The sequence below is a fragment of the Delphinus delphis genome, chromosome 11, assembly GCF_949987515.2.
Source record: "Delphinus delphis chromosome 11, mDelDel1.2, whole genome shotgun sequence".
Classification (NCBI taxonomy): domain Eukaryota; kingdom Metazoa; phylum Chordata; class Mammalia; order Artiodactyla; family Delphinidae; genus Delphinus; species Delphinus delphis.
The window spans coordinates 68,233,451-68,257,629 of NC_082693.1; the positions used below are offsets into that span (position 1 = coordinate 68,233,451).

Genomic DNA, 24,179 nt, shown 5'->3' on the forward strand with positions numbered 1-24,179 from the left:
CAGAGAATAACTGTCTAAAACCAAAACAGGAGCACAATATGTGTATGTCTCCCTCTGCTTAATATTTCATTGAGACCTATTCACCCTAATATGATTAATTTGTTCATCAAAGGCACAAGGAGTAGGGGAAAGGAACTATCTTTAACAAGAAGTTGCTTCTGTGAGTTGTACAGTTCTTGCAAAACAAGTGAACAAGACAGCTCAATGTTAACATATATGTACCTGTCCCCTCCCAAACATAGTTTTCTCTCAATCTCTGTCACAATAGTGCTCACTCTTTGACACTTAGGACACTATATGTCCTAAGTGATTTAACTTCCACCTATTAAACTATTCTACCATTTGACAGATCAAAAACTGAATCTGTATTTTAAAATTCCCTCAAATTATTTTAATCACATCTAAAATATGAAAGTTGATTTGTCTTTAGAAGGATATTTACCCCGAACAGCACTGTCAGATAATACTATTTAAGTAATTTGGGCCATCACAAACTTACTGGATCTTTTCACAGTATTTTTTAGGTAAGAAATACAATTTCAATAGAAATACTCAGCTATGCTTTGGACATATGAAGTAAATCACTCAGTAATTGACATATCTAGTATATTTTATAGAACTAGATCTCAAGCCACATTGATAAGCATAATAATTTTTAAAGAATTTAGAAAATATTTAAATCAAGAACATCTTTTGAGAAATAATGCCTTTATTTCTTTGGACAATTTATGTCATCAAAGAAATATTCTGCTTTTAAAAATTAAAATTAACACTAGCTGATAGACTTTTACCCTATCAATATGATGTGCCTTGTTTCTCATATCAATCTGATATGACCAGGAATTTTATAATAAACTGGACTACTAAAAAAATTTTAGAGTTGATAACAATAACTGGGATACTTAAACCAAATAATCCATATTTATAATTTTGTTTGTTTAGTTTTATAACATTTGGATATTGAGGTGGTGTTTGCCATTTTAGGGGATACAAAACTGAGTACCATATGTCCTGACCCTCAAAAAAACTCTTAGATGTAAAATAACAATTTGTTGAACTTAGCTATATAAAAAAGTGGTGAAATTATTATATAATATATGCTATTTTGAATTTTTAATAATATTGTCACTTATATTTGAAGATATTTTTAATGGGTCTCTCAAAGCTCTTTGCACAAGTAACCTCCTACCATTTTCAGGATGAAAGAATAAGTCCTGAGGACACCAGGGAAATGTGATTGGTAGTAATGAACACATAGAGCAGTGAAATTATTTCCTAAAATCGTAGTGAAAAATTATCTTCAAACTTAGGATTTTTCACCATAAGTTAATATCATTAACTGTAGAAATTACCCATTTTATGTTAAGCTTTTACATGTGCATTGACTTTTTAAGAACTATATTAGGTTTGATAAAACTCAGGGTCAACAGATCTGGGTTTGAATTCTGAATCTACAACTTATCTGTCAGTTGACACTGATTAACTCTTTTCTCACTACCTGATCCTCAGTTTTTTCACTTGTAAAAGGGGTGGTAACACCTACCTTACCTATTTTATGGGATTTTAATGATTACCCAAAAGGAAAATGTATGTCAATACATTTTGAAAACCTGAGAGAATTTTATAAATGTGATATTTGGATTTGTGTGTGGTATGTCTTTTAAATTGTGTGTGTTTTTCTTTTAATTTTTAATAAATATTTTCATCACAAGGAAGAAATTATGTGCCCATATGCTTTTTTCCAACAAATGAAATACATATAAAGAATGATACTTAGTACATATTGTTTGAAATACATGTTTCATCCTGACTTCTGTTTTAAATTTTCATTAGGACATGTGACTGTTTTAAGTTTTTCTCAGCGGAGTTCTAACTGGAAGACTTTCCAGCTTCATAAGCCTTTCTACTTCCAGTGAGACTCTAAGTAGGAGCAGAAAGTGGAAACTATTACCCATTGGCTGCTCATTGTACAAATCTTTTGCTTTTTGTCGTCTTTGAAATTTATATCTTTTTTATGCCCAGGGCTAATGTGACAAGGTCAAATGGTATTAGGTTTTCACTAATGTCCTTTGTCTTTCTGGTTTGAATTTTCTTAGAAAAAATATACACAGAATGTCAGTAAAAGGAAAAGTTCTAGAGGTTAAAATAAAAACGATTCTACTATTAGGTTTCTACCATCCTAGTGGTGAATAAATAGCTAGTTTTCTTGATTAAAATTTCCAAAAAGGAGCATGATTCTAAAAGCATGGTTATCTGAAAAGGCAAAATTTCGATATTATGAAAAATATGTGGTCAAACCAAATATTTCTTCACCTGAAGAAATACTTTATTTTTGCAAAGGGAATTTTTATTTTTAATTCTAAAACTTTATTGGTTATTTTTAGTTAATGTCTTCATATAACCTATATGTTACCAAATATTGCCATATAACTTATTGGTTAAAAACATGAGATATTCTGAAAAAAGAAAAACTCATTATCTATTAATCTTTCAAAATCCATTTAGTAGGAGGGTAAAGATTTAGCATTAGAAATATACTAACGGCAAAAAAGAAATAAGAATTTTCTTTTAATAAATACATTTATTATAATTGTATTTTCACTTAAATAACTTAAATTTCTTACTTGTAGTAATGATCTAGAATGCCTGAATAGGAAATGTCACAAAATTAGGACTTGAATGCACTAATTACGTATTGACAAAGTTTTAAGTTTCTTTTTCAGTGTACATGTGACATTTCAGTAAATTTTTTATTAAAGAGTGTGTGTACAAATAATGACCTGTATATGCAAATGTAATGGCCAATATTTGATCACTTTTTCTTTTATTACCTTGGATTTTTCCCCTGGAAATTGTTTTTAAGAAGCAGTGTTATATAGGTAGTGTAAATAGTAATATTGTACTTAGGATTGGCTACAATCAGAGAGGTCTTCCAGACTCCTTATTTAGTCTGTTTTATCATCAGTTGCATCTTCTGTCTCTCTTCTAATGCAGAACAGGATAATACAGGAGAGGAGTTAATGTCAGTACAAGGGTTGGCTTTGTGCCATGAGGCTTCCAGTCACAGTGTTATCCTGTAAGCTTCTGATCTTAGAATAATAGTGCTTTTTTTTTTCCTACCATGGCAGGGTGTTGGTAGAAATAAAGATGTAAAAATCTCTGCCAGGTAAACTAGGGGGACAATATAAAAAAACCAAGAAAGTAGAAGTGGAAACTAATGCATACTTTTTTTTTCTTTTTTGTACCAGAAATACTCATTTAGTGGAAGTATATTTTGAACATATATGGATCTTCAACATTTATAGAGGGGATTAGTTCAGATTAGTTTTGTATTTGTGATGAGAATATATTTTATACAAAGTAATTTTTATCTTGTTTAAAGATTTAGATGAACTAGCTTAATTTTTATTGCCAAATAGCTAGGGTAATGTGATATTATGTGATAAAGTAAGTGTAAACTTGTCTTGGTTGGAAATGTAAATCAAACTAAAATTAATTTTCCCTTCATAGCTTTTGTTACCAATAAAGTGAGTATTTTCAGTATCACTTATGTTCCTTGTTTGAATATGGGGTCTTAATGACAATTGTATCTTCGAAAATGATAGAAACTTTTAAAAGTAGTAGAAAAGCTTATTATTATTAGAATTTGAACATGCTTGTTTTAATAATGAGTATTAATTTTAAAAATTAGTATATTTCTGCCAAATTTAAGTTATTCTATCAATAGAAAACAATTTCTATTATGTGTTCCTTAAATGCATATTTCCAATTTAAAAATAACCCCAGTGTAACCTTGTGCACTTACAGGACTTATAATACTTTTAATCTAGTAAATGAAACCTTCTTTAAATTAGAAACAAAACTAGTGACTCTAATTAAAGTTATATTGTTAAAAAGTAAAAATACATATTTTTTATGTTTTTACCTCTTAATGGTTTGTTAAATGTTTGAGCCAGAAAAAAAATACATAGAAAATATGAATTCTGTGTAAATTTGGCCATATGCAAAGATACAACAATAACAACAAAAAACCCATTTATTTTTGTTTAAGTACCAAGTACACATTAAGCTTCATGATAATTATGATTGATACTAGCAATTCCATGATAACTTCTCTTTAGAAATAAATCTTTCATTATAGAATAAATACTTAAAATCTTATAATTACTGCATTTTTAATAAGTATTGTTAGTAAAGATTATATTATTGTATTCTATTGTGAAAATGCAATTGTATATAGTTATACATTTCTTCCAAATTTATAATTTATTACATTATATAATTGTGTTATATAAATATATATTTACATCAATAATATTAAGAACATTCCAATTTAAAATTTTTATAAATTCCATTTTGGTTTTCAGCTTGACAAAAATCATACCACTTTTTCATTTTGTTTCTTTGGAAAAACTAGATGTCAGCAACAATTGTCTTTCTGGTAAGTTTATAGTAATATATAATTGTTTTTTAAATAATAGGCTTTTGAGTTTCTGTTCCAAGTATGGTAAGGCGTTGTTTTGGGTAGATGAGTTAATGGCATTTACAAATAACATATCTATACAAAATGGTGTAGAGGAGGAAAAATTTCCTCTACCTTCTCAGGCTAAGCCTGAGAATTAAACTGATGTAAGTCAGATAAACAGAAAAAGAGAATACAAGTTATAATTTATTTATTTTTTTTAACATGTACATGGGAGTTCTCACAAGAAAATAAAGACCCCAAGAAGCAATCAGAGTTGAACTTACATAGTGAGCTGGACAAAGAGTAGTAAATTGTGAAAATGTGATGAGGCAGAGGGGCTTGGGCTAAGGTAGTTAATTGGATGGAAAAGTGACTAGGAAACAAAGGCTAGTTTAACAGGTTTGTTTGTATACATATCTCTTGGCCTGGACTTCCTGTCCTTGTGATAAGAATGTCCCTTTGCTTCTGGTATAGGTCGAATATCTTTCACATAGGAATTTAATCTCCTGCTTTGAAGAAAAAGAAGGAAGGTCAGAGGGCCCTTGCATCTGCTCTTTTTTAAGTGCCTTTAACTCAAAATAGTCAAAATGCCAGAATGGCGTACTGAGGTGCCGTGTATTCTAAACTCCTTCAAATGTGTGGTGAAATAATTTAATTAAAAATTTCTCTCCACTTTTAGAATCATATTACTTCCATATCTTTCTGGTAAACCTGGGAAAATGTCAGAATTATATTCTTATTTAAAATTCATATATCTTTTACCTATGAAATGAATAGCCTAATGAAGATAAGTAAACAAACGTGTAAGTTGTTGACTCCTAACCAGACATCCATTAAAAGTTTATTAAATTAAAGAATGATGAATTGATTTGGTTAAACAGTCCCTCCCCCCAAATTTCCCCATCTCCATTTTCAGCCAGTCCCCTCATAGAGACAATCACAGTTCTAAATTTGTCACCATAGGTTAAATTTGACTGTTGTACAACTTTGTATTAATGGGATCAAATAGTATTTGCTTGGCATTCATGTGACATTCCACCACATCAGTTGTTCAGTTGTTTGTAAAGGTAGTCTTTTTTTTCTGAAGTGTAGTCCTTTGTATAAATATATTACACTTTGTCCATTATCCTGTTTATTGATGTTTTAATTTTTTCCTGTTTGAGGCTACTGTGATTACAAAGTTCCTATGGAAATTCTTGTACAAATATTTTTGTAAACACATGTTTTCAGTTCCTTTGGGTAAATGTTTAGAGTGTAATTACTGGATAATAGAGTAGGTGCATGTTTAACTTTATAAGAAACTGTTAAAACTGTTTTCCAAATAGTTGTAACATTTTATTTCCCCGCTAGTGATGTGTAAGAGTTCCAATCGCTCCATTCTTACAGCGTTTTTAGTATTTCGTTGTGTTATCTCATTATGGTTTTAGTTTGCATTTCCCTGATGGAAAATGATATTGAACCTCTTTGCATGTATTTATTGATGATTTCTGTATATTCTTTTGTGTCTATTCATGTGTCTTACCATTTAAAAAATTTGGTTATTTGCCTTTTATTGATTTCAATAAATTCTTTATATATTCTGGATGAAATTCTTTGTCAGACATGTTTTGTGGATGTTTCTCACAGTCCCTCTTTTACCTATTAATTTTGTTGATGATATCTTTAGATGAGCAGAAGTTTTCAATTTTGGTGAAACTTTATTATTTTTAATAGTTTTTGCTCTCTGTGTCCTTTGTAATATTTTTCTACCTCCAGATTGAGATGATTTTCTATGCTTTCTTACTTTCTTGTAAGAAAGTAAGAAGTCTTATACTTTAAGTTTTTACTTTTAGGTCTGTGATCCACCTCAAATTATTTTTTATGAAAGGTTTGAAGTAGAGGATGAGTTCAATTTTTAATATGGATATTTAGTTAACTGTTCCAGCAACATTTGTTGAACGAACTATTTTCATCATTGAATGACTTTGATGTCTTTGTCAAAAAATTGATTTACATTTTGCCTATGTTGGGATGTGTCCCTATTAACTGATTTTCTCTTAATGATGTCATATTTTCCTATTTCTTTTTATGTCCAATAATTTTTAACTGTATGTTGAACATTGTTCGTAGTACAGTTTGCTGAGTCTGGCTGTTGTTGTCTTCCTTTTAAAGGGTATTAAGTGTAATTCTGGCAGGCAGTTAAAGTATTGGTGGATAATTTTGTTGATGTCAGCCTTAATTTCATTCCCTTCTAGGACAAGTCATTTTAGTTTTCACCTCTCAGTGCATGCCCCTACCCCAGGGCATTGTCTTCACTCCTAATGCATGTTCTTTCTGGATTTTAGCTGAATCTCTGAGCTATTCAGTTGAGTCTCATATGACGGGGCTGAAATTCCAATGTCTTTCACTGCTGCATGAACTATAATGTCATCATTCGGCTGTTAGCCTGATAGCAGGTTATCTCTGCTAGGTTTTTCAGAGTGTTGCCCTGCCTGTAACTCCTAGCACTCCAAGGACCTGCGGCAAATCCTCACATAGACTTCTTCCCCCAATTTCCTCCCCCGAGCATATGCACACACAGCTTCTTCTCAGAACTTTTCACCATAAATTCCAGCTTCACATCTAAACTTTGCCTCCTCACTCAGCAAAACAGCCTCTTTGCTTGGTTTCCACTTTCTTGCTCTAAGGTAAAATGCATTTAGGCAGAAAACCATTGTGATTGTCAGCTCACCATGTGTGTTTCCCTTTTCTCTGAGTGAGGCTTAAAAACAGGTGCTTCATATTTATTGCTCAGTTTTATGATTGTTTTCTGTGGGAGAGTAATTCTGGTATAAATTACTCTTAATGTATCCTAGACTGACCTACTATTTTTACTTTTGAAACTATAAATATAATTCTGTTTAGGCATATGTTCAATTTTACCACTATCCTATTAATTTTGATTTTACTTTTTTAGATTTTGTGTTTGCAATTTGGGGCAAACTGCTCTAAGCCCTTTACATACATTATCTCATTTAATCCTCACCCTATGAGATAGAGATGAACCTGAATCATCAAGCAGTTGTATGATTTGCATAAATTCACACAGTGGCTACATGGTAGAAATATGTATTTTGATAGCAGAGTCTATGTTCTTAATATGGTCTCCTTTTAAAAGCATATCATATTCTGCAAAATAAATATTTTTTGTTTTCTTTCTTTAATAGCTAACCCATAAATAAAATGGTCATTGATTTATGATTATTTTTCTTTATCTGTGATAACTTTCATAATAATTTTTATTGTTTATTTTCTATAGATCTTACAAGTGCCCTAAGGTGGTTTGATGCATGCTTTTCTCTCCATGAATTGTCTCTCACTGGAAACCCACTTCTTCAAGAAATAAACTGGAGGTAAAGAAACAATGTTGCACCCTATGTACATACTTTATTATAGTTGCAGAGAACACAGTTCCATGAAAATTGTTCTGTGTATACTAATTACTTGGGAAAAGTTAATAAAAAATAATTTAAAAGATATTCAAAACAAAACAGTTTTGTAAAAATACTTTAAAAAATATCTTCTACCTAAAATAATTTTTGTACATGTACGAAGTAATGCAAATTTGAAATGATACTTTTGATCCATACCATGGATTATGTGACACTTTTAGTATGATGTCAACTTAGGTTTTGTGTTTATAGAAAAGACATTTGCTGGAAATTACTTTTTTTTTTTTTTTTTTTTTTTTTTTTTTGCGGTACGCGGGCCTCTCACTGTTGTGGCCTCTCCCGTTGTGGAGCACAGGCTCCAGACGTGCAGGCTCAGCAGCCATTTGATTTTGTTTTATTTTCTTAACAGAGAAAGTTGGTGTCTGTTAAAGTATGTGTTATAAGTATATATGAATTCATGCCTCTATTTTGAATATTGCAGTACCTAGATGTAAAAGAAAAAAAATTTTTGTGATTTTTTTAAAGCTTTTTTTAAAAAAATTTAATTTTATTTATTTTTGGCTGCACTGGGTCTTCATTGTTGCATGTGGGCTTTCTTTAGTTGAGGCAAGCGGGGACTACTCTTTGTTGCAGTGCGCGGACTTCTCCTTGCAGTGGTTTCTCTTGTTGCGGAGCATGGGCTCTAGGTGCTCGGGATTCAGTAGTTGTGGTGCATGGGCTCAGTAGTTGTGGCACATGGGCTTAGTTGCTCCATGGCATGTGGGATCTTCCCGGACCAAGGATCGAACCCGTGTCCCTTGCATTAGCAGGTGGATTCTTACCCACTGAGCCACCAGGGAAGTCACTTGATTTTTTTTTTTAATTTAATTTTTTTTTTCTACAGCAGGTTCTTATTAGTCATCAATTTTATACACATCAGTGTATACATGTCAACCCCAAACTCCCAATTCATCCCACCACCACCCCTGCCCCCCCGCCACTCCCCCCCCTTGGTGTCCATACGTTTGTTCTCTGCATCTGTGTCTCCATTTCTGCCCTTCAAACCAGTTCATCTGTACCATTTTTCTAGGTTCCACATACATGCGTTGATATACGATACTTGTTTTTCTCTTTTGACTTACATCACTCTGTATGACAGTCTCTAGATCCATCCATGTCTCTACAATGACTCAATTTCATTCCTTTTTAATGGCTGAGTAATACTCCATCGTATATATGTACCACATCTTCTTTATCCATTCATCTTTCGATGGGCATTTAGGTTGTTTCCATGTCCTGGCTATTGTAAATAGTGCTGCAATGAACATAGGGGTGCATGTGTCTTTTTGAATTACGGTTTTCTCTGGGTATATGCCCAGTAGTGGGATCGCTGGGTCATATGGTAATTCTATTTTTAGTTTTTTAAGGAACCTCCATACTGTTCTCCATAGTAGCTGTATCAATTTCCATTCCCACAACAGTGCAAGAGGGTTCCCTTTTCTCCACACCCTCTCCAGCGTTTGTTGTTTGTAGATTTTCTGATGATCCCCATTCAAACTGGTGTGAGGTGATTCCTCATTGCAGTTTTGATTTGCATTTCTCTAATAATTAGTGATGTTGAGCAGCTTTTCATGTGTTTCTTGGCCATCTGTATGTCTTCTTTGGAGAAATGTCTATTTAGGTCTTCTGCCCATTTTTGGATTGGGTTGTTTGCTTTTTTAATATCAACCTGCTTGAGCTGTTTATATATTTTGGAGATTAATCCTTTGTCCGTTGATTCGTTTGTGAATATTTTCTCCCATTCTGAGGGCTGTCTTTTTGTCTTGTTTATGGTTTCCTTTGCTGTGCAAAAGCTTTTAAGTTTCATTAGGTCCCATTTGTTTATTTTTGTTTTTATTTCCATTAATCTAGGAGGTGGATCAGAAAAGATCTTGCTGTGATTTATGTCAAAGAGTGTTCTTCCTGTGTTTTCCTGTAAGATTTTAATAATGTCCGGTCTTACATTTAGGTCTCTAATCAATGTTGAGTTTATTTTTGTGTATGGTGTTAGAGAGTGTTCTAATTCTATTCTTTTCCATGTAGCTATCCATTTTTCCCAGCACCACTTATTGAAGAGACTGTCTTTTCTCCATTGTATACCCTTGCCTTCTTTGTCATAGATTAGTTGACCATAGGTACGTGGGTTTATATCTGGGCTTTCTATGCTATTCCATTGATCTATATTTCTGTTTTTGTGTCAGTACCATATTGTCTCGATTACTGTAGCTTTGTAGTATAGTCTGAAGTCAGGGAGTCTGATTACTCCAGCTCCGGTTTTTTTCCCTCAAGACCGCTTTGGCTATTCGGGGTCTTTTGTGTCTCCATACAAATTTTAAGATTTTTTGTTCTAATTCTGTAAAAAATGCCATTGGTAATTTGGTAGGGATTGCATTGAATCTGTAGATTGCTTAGGTTGGGGGAGTCAGTCATTTTCACAATATTGAATCTTCCAATCCAAGAACATGGTATATGTCTCCATCTGTTTGTATCATCTATAATTTCTTTCATCAGTGTCTTATAGTTTTCTGCATACAGGTCTTTTGTCTCCCTAAGTAGGTTTATTCCTAGGTATTTTATTTCTTTTTGTTGCAACAGTAAATGGGAGTGTTTCCTTAATTTCTCTTTCAGATTTTTCATCATTAGTGTATAGGAATGCAAGAGATTTCTGTGCATTAATTTTGTATCCTGCTACTTTACCAAATTCATTGATTAGCTCTAGTGGTTTTCTGGTGGCATCGTTAGGATTCTCTATATATAGTATCATGTCGTCTGCAAAGACTGACAGTTTTACTTCTTCTTTTCCAGTTTGTATTCCTTTTATTTCTTTCTCTTCTTTGATTGCCATGGCTAGGACTTCCAAAACTATGTTGAATTATAGTGGTGAGAGTGAAAATCCTTGTCTTGTTCCTGATCTTAGAGGAAATGCCTTCAGTTTTTCACCATTGAGAATGATGTTTGCTGTGGGTTTGTTGTATATGGCCTTTATTATGTTGAGGTAGGTTCCCTCTATGCCCACTTTCTGGAGAGTTTTTATCATAAATGGTGTTGAATTTTGTCAAAAGCTTTTTCTGCATCTATTGAGATAATCATATGATTTTTCTTCTTCAATTTGTTAATATGGTGTTTCACATTGATTGATTTGTGTATACTGAAGAATCCTTGCATCCCTGAGATAAATCCCACTTGATCATGTTGTATGGTCCTTCTAATGTGTTGTTGGATTTTTTTTTTTTTTACATTTTTACATGTATATTCATCAGTGATATTGGTCTGTAATTTTCTTTTATGTAGTATCTTTGTCTGGTTTTGGTATCAGGGTGATGGTGGCCTCATAGAATGAGTTTGGGAGTGTTCCTTCCTCTGCAGTTTTTTGGAAGAGTTTGAGAAGGATGGGTGTTAGCTCTTCTCTAAATGTTTGATAGAATTCACCTGTGAAGCCATGTGGTCCTGGAGTTTTGTTTCTTGGAAGATTTTTAATCACAGTTTCAATTTCATTACTTGTGATTAGTCTGTTCATATTTTCTATTTCTTCCTGGTTCAGTCTTGGAAGGTTATACCTTTCTAAGAATTTGTCCATTTCTTCCAGGTTGTCCATTTTATTGGCATAGAGTAACTTGTAGTAGTCTCTTAGGATGCTTTGTATTTCTGTGGTGTCTGTTGTAACTTCTCCTTTTTCATTTCTAATTTTATTGATTTGAGTCCTCTCCCTCTTTTTCTTGATGCATCTGGCTAATGGTTTATCAATTTTGTTTATCTTCTCAAAGAACCAGCGTTTAGTTTTATTGATTTTTGCTATTGTCTTCTTTGTTTCTATTTCATTTATTTCTGCTCTGATCTTTATGATTTCTTTCCTTCTACTAACTTTGCGTTTTGTTTGTTCTTTTTTCTCTATTTCCTTTAGGTGTAAGGTTAGGTTGTTTATTTGAGATATTTGTTGTTTCTTGAGGTAGGATTGTATTGCCATAAACTTCGCTCTTAGAACTGCTTTTGCCTCATCCCATATGTTTTGGATCATCGTGTTTTCCTTGTAATTTGTCTCTATGTATTTTTAAATTTCCGCTTTGATTTCTTCAGTGATCTCTTGGTTATTTAGTAATGTATTGTTTAGCCTCCATGTGTTTTTTACTTTTTTTTCCCTGCAGTTGATTTCTATTCTCATAATGTTGTAATCAGAAAAGATACTTGATATGATTTCAGTTTTCTTAAATGTACTGAGGCTTGATTTGTGACCCAAGATGTGATCTATCCTGGAGAATGTTCCATGCACACTTGAGAAGAAAGTGTAATCTGCTGTTTTTGGATGAAATGTCCTCTAAATATCAATTAAATCTGTCTTATCTATTGTATCATTTAAAGCTTTTGTTTCCTTATTAATTTTCTGTTTGGATGATCTCCCCATTGGTGTAATTGAGGTGTTAAAGTCCCCCATTATTATTTTGTTACTGTTGATTTTCTCTTTTATAGCTGGTAGCAGTTGCCTTATGTATTGAGGTGCTCCTATGTTGGGTGCATATATATTTGTAATTGTTATAGCTTCTTCTTGGATTGATCCTTTGATCATTATGTTGTGTCCTTCCTTGTCTCTTTTAACATTCTTTATTTTAAAGTCCATTTTACCTGACATGAGTATTGCTACTCCAGCTTTCTTTTGATTTCCATTTGCATGGAATATCTTTTTCCATCCCCTCACTGTCACTCTGTATGTATCCCTAGGTCTGAAGTGGGTCTCTTGTAGACAGCATATATATGGGTCTTGTTTTTGTATCCATTTAGCGAGCCTGTGTCTTTTGGTTGGAGCATTTAATCCATTCCCGTTTAAGGTAATTATCAATATGTATGTTCCTATGACCATTTTCTTTATTGTTTTGAGTTTATTTCTGTAGGTCCTTTTCTCCTCTTGTGTTTCCCACTTAGAGGAGTTCCTTTAGCATTTGCTGTAGAGCTGGTTTGGTGGTGCTGAATTCTTTTAGCTTTTGCGTGTCTGTAAAACTTTTGATTTCTCTATCGTATCTGAATGAGATCCTTGCCGGGTAGAGTAATCTTGGTGGTAGGTTCTTCCCTTTCATCACTTTAGATATATCATGCCACTCCCTTCTGGCTTGTAGAGTTTCTGCTGAGAAATCAGCTGTTAACCTTATGGGAGTTCCCTTGTATGTTATTTGTCGTTTTTCCCTTGCTGCTTTAAATAATTTTTCTTTTTCTTTAATTTTTGCCAATTTGATTACTATGTGTCTTGGAGTGTTTCTCCATGGGTTTATCCTGTATGGGACTCTCTGCACTTCCTTGACTGGGTAGCTATTTCCTTTCCCATGTTAGGGAAGTTTTCGACTATAATCTCTTCTAATATTTTCTCAGGTCCTTTCTCTCCCTCTTCTCCTTCTGGGACCCATATAATGCGAATGTTGTTGCGTTTAATGTTGTCCCAGAGGTCTCTTAGTCTGTCTTCATTTCTTTTCATTCTTTTTTCTTTATTTTCTTCCGCAGCAGTGAATTCCACCATTCTGTCTTCCAGGTCACTTATCCGTTCTTCTGCCTCAGTTATTCTGCTATTGATTCCTTCTAGTGTAGTTTATTTCAGTTATTTTATTGTTCATCTCTGTTTGTTTGTTCTTTAAATCTTCTAGGTCTTTGTTAAACATTCTTGCGTCTTCTCGATTTTTGCCTCTATTCTTTTTCTGAGTTCCTGGATCATCTTCACTCTCATTATTCTGAATTCTTTTTCTGGAAGGTTGCCTATCTTCACTTCATTTAGTTGTTTTTCTGGGGTTTTATCTTGTTCCTTCATCTGGTATATAGCCCTCTGCCTTTTCATCTTGTCTGTCTTTCTGTGAATCTGGTTTTTGTTCCACAGGCTGCAGGATTGTAATTCTTCTTGCTTCTGCTCTGTGATTTTTTTTTAAATGAATTTTCTTTTTAAAAAAATTCTCTAATGAAACTCTGAAATTATGCTAACACCATTTTCCCCAAGTTAAGCTTCATCTTTTGTATAATCACATTTTTTGAAGTAATTTACATATAATAAAATTTATCAATTTTGAGTATCAGTTTATGAGTATGAATATTGTGTAAAAACCACCACAATCAAGTTATTGAATATTTTTATCACCTTGAAAAATTACCTTATGCCCCTGGGTGGTCAGTCCCCTCTTCCAATTGTTAAAAATGTCTCTCCACTGTCTTATTACTCTCACTGTTTCTGATGAGAAGTCTGTGAACATTCATGTCTTCATTCCTCTGTCTCTGAGTACTTTTAAGATTTTCTCTTCATCAGTGGTCTTCAGCAATTTGATTATAATGTGATTTGGTTGCTTTTATATAAATTTACTCTGCTTAGGATTTTTTTTTTATTGGCTTAAGTTTTTTTTATTTAATGTATAGTTGATTTACCATGTTGTGTTAGTTGCAGGTGTACAGCAGAATGATTCAGTTATGTGTGAGTATGAGTATTCTTTTCAGATGTTTTTCTATTATGGGTTATTACAAGTTATTGAATATAGTTCCCTTTCTTATACAGTAAGTCCTTAATGTTTATCTACTTTATACATAGTAGTGTGTACCTATTTATCCCAAACTCCTCATTTATACCTCCCCCTTGTCTTTCTTCTTTGGGAACCATAAGTTTGTCTTCTATGTCTGTGAGTCTATTTCTGTGTTGTAAATAAGTTCATTTGTATCATTTTTTTATTCCACATATAAGTGATATCATGTGATATTTGTCTTTCTCTGTCTGACTTACTTCACTTAATATGATAATCTCTAGGTCCATCCAGGTTTAGGATTTACTGAACTTCTCAGATACAGTGAATTTATAGTTTCCATAAAATTTTGAAAATTGTTGGCTAGTAATTTTCAAATATTTTGTTCTATCTTATCCTACTAGGACTCTAACTTCATCAGTATTAGACCACTTGATATATCCCAGAAGTCTCTATTGCTCTGTTCTTATATTTATTATACTTTTTTTCTGCCTGTATTTCAGTCTTACTGGTTATTGCTATGTCTTCAAATTCTCTGATATTTTCTTCCTGTATAGCTCCTGTGCTGTTTAATCCCATCTAGACTGTTTTTCAGTTCAGATCAGATATTATGATTTTCATTTCGAGATGTTTCCTTTATTTTTTAACATTTACAATTTCTCTCCTAATCATGGTCATATATTCCTGAATCACCTTGAACATATGGATAATATTTATAATAGCTGTTTTAACGCCCTTGTCTGTTAATTTCATCATCTCTATCATTTTGAGGTCTATTTTTATTGATTTTTTTTTTTTATGATTCTGGGTCATATTTTCCTACTTTTTGCATGCCCAGTCAATTTTGGTTGTAGTCTGGACATTTAAAATTTTATACTTGTTGATTTCTTAATTTTGTTTTTTTTTTTCTTTAAATAACATATATTTTGCTTCTCACGTGCAGCAGCTACATTACTTGGAATTAGTGAGATACTTTCAAAACTTCCTTTTAAGTTCTGTTAGGGAAGTCTCAAAGAAATCTTCAGACTAGTGCTAATTTAGCCCCACTACTATGGTACCAACTTTCTGAGCATTCTGCCCAATGTCTCTTATATGTATCCTTTCAACTTTGGCTGATGAGAATTATTCCCATCCTCGCGTGAGTTCCTGTAATTTTTCTGCCTTTTGCTTCCCACTTGTTCTTTCCCTTGGCTTTAAGTGGTTTTTCTCTCACACATCCTCAGACTCATTTACCAGGTCTAGGTGAATTAAATCCCAGTATGCTGAAAAACTTTGCATATATCCACTTTGGAATTTTCTAGTACTGGTGATGTTTATGGCCTGAACTCTTATCTCTTTTTATGTCCAGCAGCATGCATTTGTTAGATGGTTTAATATGATTTATTGTACATTTGACATTTGTATCATATCAGGTCATAGATACATCAAGGCAGAACAAGCCAAAATGGACAGGGCTTGTAGCCTAATTTCGCAAGGTGTGTTTGGCAACATGCTAAGTGTAGGGAAAGGCAACCATTTACTAAAATTCAGGTAGGAAAATCTATTTCAGGATCTTAAGTTTGGATCAAGTCAGAAAGTCTTATCAATTTGACCAGGTAGTAAAAATAATTTATGAATACAATATAGATAGGGAGAAATGAATAACTGAATAAAAGGTTGTTGTGACATCCAGTCCTAGGGCATAAACAGTTGACTCTTTCCCCTGATTTGGTTTCCCTGTGATGTGTGGCCATAGCCAGGAAGATCCTTGTTTTTCTGAGTACTTCAGAGGAATATAAGATATCTTACAGAAGAACCAATGATCTGATTATGTTTAAAATTCCTTTACCTGACTTAATCTACCTGTAGAAAAAGATAAGAGAGTCTAGGGAGTAGTCGCTGTTCCCTCCCTTGTCTAAGGTCACTGCAAACCTGTGACATTCTCTTTCTAGATGTATTGGTTTCTTGAATTTGTTAATTGACGTTTAGTTAAGAAAACAGTAGCATTTTTACACCAAGTCAAACACCTGTGTGATTTGCTACTCATTGATGAGTATCACAGAGGAGTTATTATCTTTTTGCCAGAAAATCTATTTTTCTTTCTTTTTTCTTTAAAGCTCAGTTTCCACATAAATTTCTAATGTTACAGTGTTCTTTAGGGAAACCTGGTATGTTTCCACATGTTTTAGAACAGAACCTGTCAACTTCTAATTTAGAAACATCTGTTTCTAAGTGCAATTTAAGCTGTATAGCATGGAGGAAAGAGTATAACCCAGTGCAGTGGTTCTTAAAGGTGTATCCCCCAGACCAGCAGCTTCGTCATCACTTGGAAACCTGTTAGAAATGCAAAATCTTGAACACTGTCCAGATCCACTGAATCAGAAGATAGCAGATGATCCCCAGTAATCTGTGTTTTATCAAGCCCTTTGTGTGATTCAGTGTGCACTAAAGTTTGGAAATCATTGTGTTTTTAAACAAGGACATCTTCCTCCTGCCCCGTGTTTTGTGATCCTGGGCAAGTAACTTAACTTTTCTGTGTCTCTGAATCTTCATTAGTAAAATGAGGATAAAAATGGTACCTATCTTATGGTATAGCCATTAGACTTGAATGGGATAATGCACATATCTTGTTGATAACAATTCCTAGAACACGGTAAGCACACAAAAATCTATTATTTTCTATTACTAGGCCTACCAGACTATATATGGGTTCTTATTCAATCACCAAGTATTTAGTGTATGCCTGCTATATGCAACCTGTGTCCTAACATGTTAGACATTTTAAGGGAAATTCAATGTAACCCATGATTGCAAGTCATTTTTATAGTCTTGTTAGGGATAGAAAATGTATGCAAAAATGATAACCATGAAAACTAATGGTAACAAACACTGAAACAGCATTGACTTTGTGCCCAACATCGTTCTCATCATTCTCATTTAATCCTCACAATATGCCGATGAAATAGCAACCTAGTGTCCCCATTTTATACTTAAGAAAACTGAGTTCCCAAAAGGCTAAGTAGCCTACCCAGTTTCACACAGCTAGCAAGTCAAAGACCCAGGATTCAAATCCATGCAGTCTAGCTCCAGAATCTGTGCTCTTAACTATTAGATTTTAGTACCTAATAAAATATAAGTGTCAGATGATTATTGTAGGCAAGAGATATGCTTTAGAAATTTGGAAATATTATCTTAATTTAATGTGACCAGGGAAAACTGCCTGCGCTGAAGAGGCAAACTTTGAGTTAAACCTCAAAAGTTTGGTAAGACTGAAAATCAGCGGCTTCCGTGGTGGTCCAGTGGTTAAGACTCTGCTCTCTCAATGCAGGGGGCACGGGTTCAATCCCTTGTTGGGAAACCAAATCCCACATGCTGCACGATATGGCCAAAAACTAAATAAATAAAATTAAATTAAAAAAAAAGGAAAACCAAATTAAAAGAAAAGAAAGCCCTTCTGATGGAGGAAATATCCAAAAAAGGAGGGAATGTGAAAGGTGAAGTTAGGCTCTGTTAGAAGGCCAGTCTATTCAAGTAAAGTGGGTATAGTGGGAATACCATTGGAAAGAAGTAAGAAATCAAGTACTTATGCTTACAGTGTGTCAGAGAGTGGGCTAAGTACCTATATATATTCCTTCATTTCACAGCAGCTGAGTTAAGTTCTGTAATTATCATTCTCATTTTACAGAGTATTTACTGAACATACCAAGAGTCTCTATGAGGAATAAATATGTTACCACATGACAGCACTTTACAGTAGTGCCTGTCAGAAAGCATACTTGATAATGCTAGCCATTATTTTTAAGGAGCTATAGAGAAATTTTGAATAGTTGTATGAAAATGAAAATAGTATTTGGGGAAGCTTGTTTTTAGTAGAAAAGTGACAAGAGATTAGGGGAAAGTAGCCAAATTAAATGAAAATCCAAGCATTAAAAAATGGCTAAAATTAAGTAGTAGAAGTGACCCCAGATTATTGTACAGATCCTTATAGTTTAGAGTCCTTGTATGCCTTGTAGACACCCAAAATTATTTGTTGGAGGAATACATTACTGAATTTAATTACATTATAATGTGTAAAAGCTTGAAAAAATACATGTTTCAGCCCCTCTAATTTTTCTATTGAATTTATTCAATTTTAATTTAGTGATTGAAAATGTTATTTTCTATAAATTGAAAATTTATATTATTGTTGATTTGCAGTAATTATCAGTATCTGCAGTTCTAAAATTGGAGTCCTCAGACTCCTAGGGAACCATAGTATTTATCACATTCTCCAAGTTTCCTGAGAAGCTGATCTTAGGACAAGTTATTATAGGAAATGTCAACTATTAGTTAATGTCAAATCATAAAGTGATCAGAAATTAAAACTATTTAAGGATTTTGTGTGCATATGTGAAAAGGCCACCTAGATATGTTTCTAGACCTCTTACCAGCTTGGTGAAGGACTCCCTTTTCTGGAATAGAAGCAGTCAAGGTCCCCATCCAGATGCACTAGCTCACATTCTAGGGCTGTGCTTCTCTTATATTGAGATTTAAAGCACTAATCCCCCAAGTTTTGGGTCCTCATTTCTAGGAACCAGATCTTAGAGTGAAATTTCCCATACAAAAAGAAGAGTGTAATCATGTCTGAAAGACTGCTTAGCAGGTGATATTATTTATAATGAAAATGTCTGATGGGTTGTTTCTAGAGAGTTTCCCAAGTAATTCTATAGAACAAGTTATATAGTTGGCATACAGTGACAAATAAAAATAGCAGCTGTGCCCATTATTCAGAGCAAGTTCTTTGGGGGGCAATGGTTTTTCTATTAGGTGTTGGGCAAATAGGACATGAATTCTTTTGCTGATCTGGTATCAGTTACCATCTGAACAACTGCCATGTTGCAAGTTGCAACAACTAGAAACAAACCTATGTCCTGAGTAACCTTTCAATTTATTTATTTTTCTTTATTTTGTTTGTAGAAAGCATAAGCACTATTTTATTGAATAAAATGTGCTTCTTGTAAAATCTATTGATATAACACTGTAATACATATATAAAGATAAACATTCACATTTTATTACACTTACTAAGTATATATACTTTATAGTTTTAAAGAAAATATTTAATTGGAAATAATCAATACTGAAAGAGAATAGGTAGTATTTATATATACAATTATTTAGCTATTACAATTTCTATGTTTAAGTTAACTTTTATGGACTAGACTAATAGCAACTTGAAAATTTTACCTATCAAATTTCACTTAGATCAGTTGCTCTAATGCAGCTTTCATAATTTTAAGAAGAAATTCATTTATCTAAAGAGGTTAAAATCTAGTAATCTATAAAATATGGATTTGTTAATGAAAGGATCAACTCAGACTTTAACCAGTATGTTCCAATGAACTTTACATAACCCCTTGATACCAACGAAGGGATTAGTTATAGATTTTCCCAATTGGCTTCTTACTTTCATGTCTAGCCAGTGATAACACGAACAAAACTGATGTACTAAAAGAAATCTCTTTTTAAAACTTAATCCACAGACTCAGTTTGGAATTTCCTTTGGGAATGTGTTTCATTCATTAATGATTAATAGAGCTTCTTAAGTGACAGAATATTCACCAGGAAGTTTTCACTAAATGAAATATTGATTCAGCCCTTGACTAGGAGGAGCCCAGCTGGAAAAACTAAGGCTGAGATCTCACAGTGTCCTTATACTTCATTCTGAACATGAATCAACTTGTTACAGTGCTTTCTAATATATTTATCATAGGCTCTTTATAAGGCTGCATTTGAATTTAAGGCCAATTCATGCACTACTAACTTATACAAATTTGACTATTGTTCCTTAAAAAAAAGACTTAAGAAAAAAATGTTTAAATAAAACACCAACTCCAACCTGGATATTTATTATGTGATTCACAAATTTGAAGACACTGTCGTATTCTTGAAGATCCAAGCAAACAAAATTTTTACATCCAAAGAAGTTCAAAATATTGTGACTAAAATAAACTGGGAACTTTTAACGTAAAGGTGATGAGTGTAATATCAAAATATTCCAAATGTAAAAATTCAAGCACTGTTGACCCACATTCTCTAGAATTATTGTGTGTAGCTAAAATATTATACTTGATGATATCTGTATCAATAACCATGTCAAAAATATAGCATTTGATGATAAAACTATCATTTTGCTGATCCATGTCAATTAACATCTCAACAGCTTCCACATGATGCCAGTTGCAACACCTAGAAAGAACTCTAATGTCCTGTATTACCTTTGAAATTATTTTTCATTACTTGGTTGTCTGGAGCATAATCCTTTTTTTACTAGGTAAAATGTTTGTGGTAAAATATTAATCTGTTCCTTAATCTGATAAAGCAAATTCTTATATTTTTGCCTCTTGGATTACATTAGATTATTTGGTTAAAATGGCTCTTTATTCCAACCATCAATTATTTCTGAGTAGAAAGCTATTTCTTTATTTATTTGGTATGTACTCTCTAATTTTAGAGTTACAGGAATAGTTTTCTTTAAAAAATTCACAGCATTTTATAAAACCAATGGCAATGTTAATCAGTGACATATCATTGGAATGTAACTGCCCAGGACCACAGTATCCCTTATTTTAGCAAATTCTTCTGATATCATTGATATATAGACTATGGTATAAGTTTCCATGCAAGCCTTTTTTTAAATTTAGGACAATTTGCAAATGATTTGAATTTCAGAGTTTCTTTAAGAATTATTTTTGTTTCTTTTTTTTTTTTTTTACTTTAAACCCGATCATCTCTGATTTTAGCATAATGTGCTGAGGTCTATTTTCTTCCCAATGTAGTGGTTTTACTCTTTAAGGTGCACAAGAAAGACTATGTTTTAAAAATACAGATTCCCCTGAACCTGCCAGTAGAGGTCTATGTGTAGCTGAAGACTCTGCATTTTAAAAAGCACCCCAAGTACCACTGATACAGTAGTTCAAGGACAGTCCTTTCAGAAACACTACCTTTCAGGGCTGGAGGCACACATAGGGATCTAGCTTGAATTCTCATCTCAATGAATTTTGAAAGTGACTAACACAAGGGGTAGATGTGTTGGACCCTGAGGTTCTCATGTTAGCAACATGAGTATTGCCTTCCTTTTGCTGACACCTCCTCATTTAGCCAAACTGAGACCTGAAAGATGACCACTCAAGAGTGTCTCATAGGTGTTACTGCATCTGCACTACCACTGTGGGTCCACCATCCTGGTAAAAAGTTTTGTACACACAAAAGCTTACTGAAATGGTTATACACTAGAAGAAAAGAAAATCAGCTTTACCTAACTGCTAAGAAATCCAACTTATAATAAGATAATATGCTTTATTAATTTTCCTTATAAGACATACCTTTTTCAAACATTAGAGCCTGTCACTGGCACACTTCATTCCTTCTGCTAGTCAGGTCCACTCTGGAGACCAAGGTACCAGGTAGAAATTCGCTTGGTACCCAAAGAATTAGAACTGTTGGCTATTCTCAAGAACTATTTCCATCAAGTTATTAAAGTATTTTATTTGATCTTCTATAATGTAGGAAATTTACTTTGAAGAAACAGGACCAGTAATAGAATTAGAGAATCTTTTTTCAGCTGGATGAACACCAATGCAGTCTTAACTTTCAATACCCTTTGTTATCGCATCTTAAAAATCATTATTTCATACCTGGCATTTTATAATTATAAATAAATAAGTTATTTTGACATTACAGCCATGTCTTGAAAAAACCTTGACACTGGGTATTTTGGTAAAGATTTAGAATACAGTGTAGCTTCCTTAGTACTGTAATAAATTATTTGGTAGGGTGGAATGTTTCCTTGCTTTGATGAGAGCCTCAGTTAAAGATTTCATGTTATATTTAATATTCTACCTCTGAGGTGAACACCTCTGATTACCTCATCACCTGTGGTGAATAGATATTATCTTAATGTAACATCCTGCTTTCAAACCATATCTTAAAATGAATCTAAGCAGAAACACAATATATGCCATTTATTTAACCCTTTGTGGTAAACATGGTAGGTAGTTTTTGATTTGGCAAGCATTTCTAGCTTCAAGCCTCCTAAAAAGTTCAAAATATATGGGCTCAAATTTTCTTAATAGCTTTAACTCTTAATTAGCAAACCATTAAGCTTTTGTCTGCTTCTTAACATTGTAAAACATCTGATAATTACCCTGAAGAACCAAATCTAATCCTTTCTCTCTTTCCTTATTAAATATCTGTAAGAGAAAAAAAAAGCATCATTTCTGGAGTGGTGGAAGGGTGTAGAGAGCTAGTCAACTGTGTCCTCAGTAAATGAAAAACTGTGGTATTCCTCTATTTTGTTTCATCAAAATGTATTTGTATTTGTACCTCTCTGATGATTATTTTATTTAATACCAAGGCTACCAAGATCATAACTCTACACAGGGATGCATTATGATCTTGGTTGGCCTTATGCATTTTTGCCTTATTGGACCACTTCCTCCATTAAGAAATAATTAAAATTATATTTTACAACTGTGTTTGCATAAATAGATACACCAGTCCTGACTATACAGTCTAGGTAAAAGGAATAACTGTTGTTAGGGCTTTGCCTTCTTAACTCTTAGTATTTTAGTAATCTTACCCTCCCATCCTTCATTTAGTGTTTAGGAACTGCTTGTTTTTTAATGAATAAATTTTATTTTTTAGAGAAATTTTAGGTTAACAGCAAAATTGAGCAGAAAGTACAGAGAATTCCCACATACCCCCGGTCCCCACACATGTACAGCCCCCCTCACTGTAAATACCCACACCAAAGCAGTACACTTTTTTTTTCCTTTTTTTTTTTTTTGCGGTACGCGGGCCTCTCACTGTTGTGGCCTCTCCCGCTGCGGAGCACAGGCTCCAGACGCACAGGCTCAGCTGCCATGGCTCATGGGCCCAGCCGCTCCGCGGCAGGTGGGATCCTCCCGAACCGGGGCACGAACCCGTGTCCCCTGCATCGGCAGGTGGACTCTCAACCACTGCGCCACCAGCGAAGCACCAAAGAAGTACACTTTTAACAATCAGTGAACCTACATTGACACATCATTATCACCCAAATTCCATAGTTTTATATAGGAGTTCACTCTTGGTGTTCTACATTCTGTGGGTTTTGAAAAATGTGCAATGTCATGCATCCACCGTATGGTATTATATGGAATCGTTTTACTGCCCTAAAAATCCTCTGCGCTTTGCCTTTTTATCCCTCTCTCTACTTTAACCCCTAGCAACGATTAATCTTTTTGTCTCCATAGTTTTGCTTTTTTTCCAGAATGTAACACAGTTGGAATCATACAACATACAGCCTTTTCAGATTGGCTTTTTCCAATTAGTAATATGCATTTAAGTTTCCTCTGTGTTTGTTCATGGCTGGATAGCTCATTTCTTTTTAATGCTAAATAACATTGCATTGTATGGATGTATCACAGTTTATCAGTTACCTACTGAAGGACATCTTGGTTGCTTTCAAGTTCTGGCTGATACCAGTAAAACGGCTATAAACATGTGTGGGTAGGTTTTTGTGTGGACGTACATTTTCAGTTCATTTGGGTAAATACCAAGGAACCTGATTGCTAGATCAAATGATAAAAATATGTTTAGTTTTGTAAGAAACCACCAAACTATCTTCCACAGTGTCTCTACCATTTTTCATTACCACCAACACTTAATGAGTATTCCTATTTCCCCACATCATTATCAGTGTTTTGGATTGTGGACATTTTAATAGGTAGGTAGTAGTATCTCATTGTTGTTATAATTTGCAATTCATTAATTAATGCTTATTTGTCATATTTATATCTCTTTTGGTAAGAT

At 33.5% G+C, this 24,179-nt stretch overlaps 1 protein-coding gene across 1 annotated transcript in view; it reads left to right on the plus strand.

The window, feature by feature from the left end:
* The window catches only part of LRRIQ1 (leucine rich repeats and IQ motif containing 1), a 173,931-nt gene that overhangs the window by 47,574 nt on the left and 102,178 nt on the right, over positions 1-24,179 (plus strand). Inside the window, exons 12-13 of the mRNA XM_060023871.1 lie at positions 4,368-4,441; positions 7,743-7,836. Coding sequence (XP_059879854.1) covers positions 4,368-4,441; positions 7,743-7,836 — 168 coding nt within the window. The remainder of the gene's footprint in view (positions 1-4,367; positions 4,442-7,742; positions 7,837-24,179) is intronic.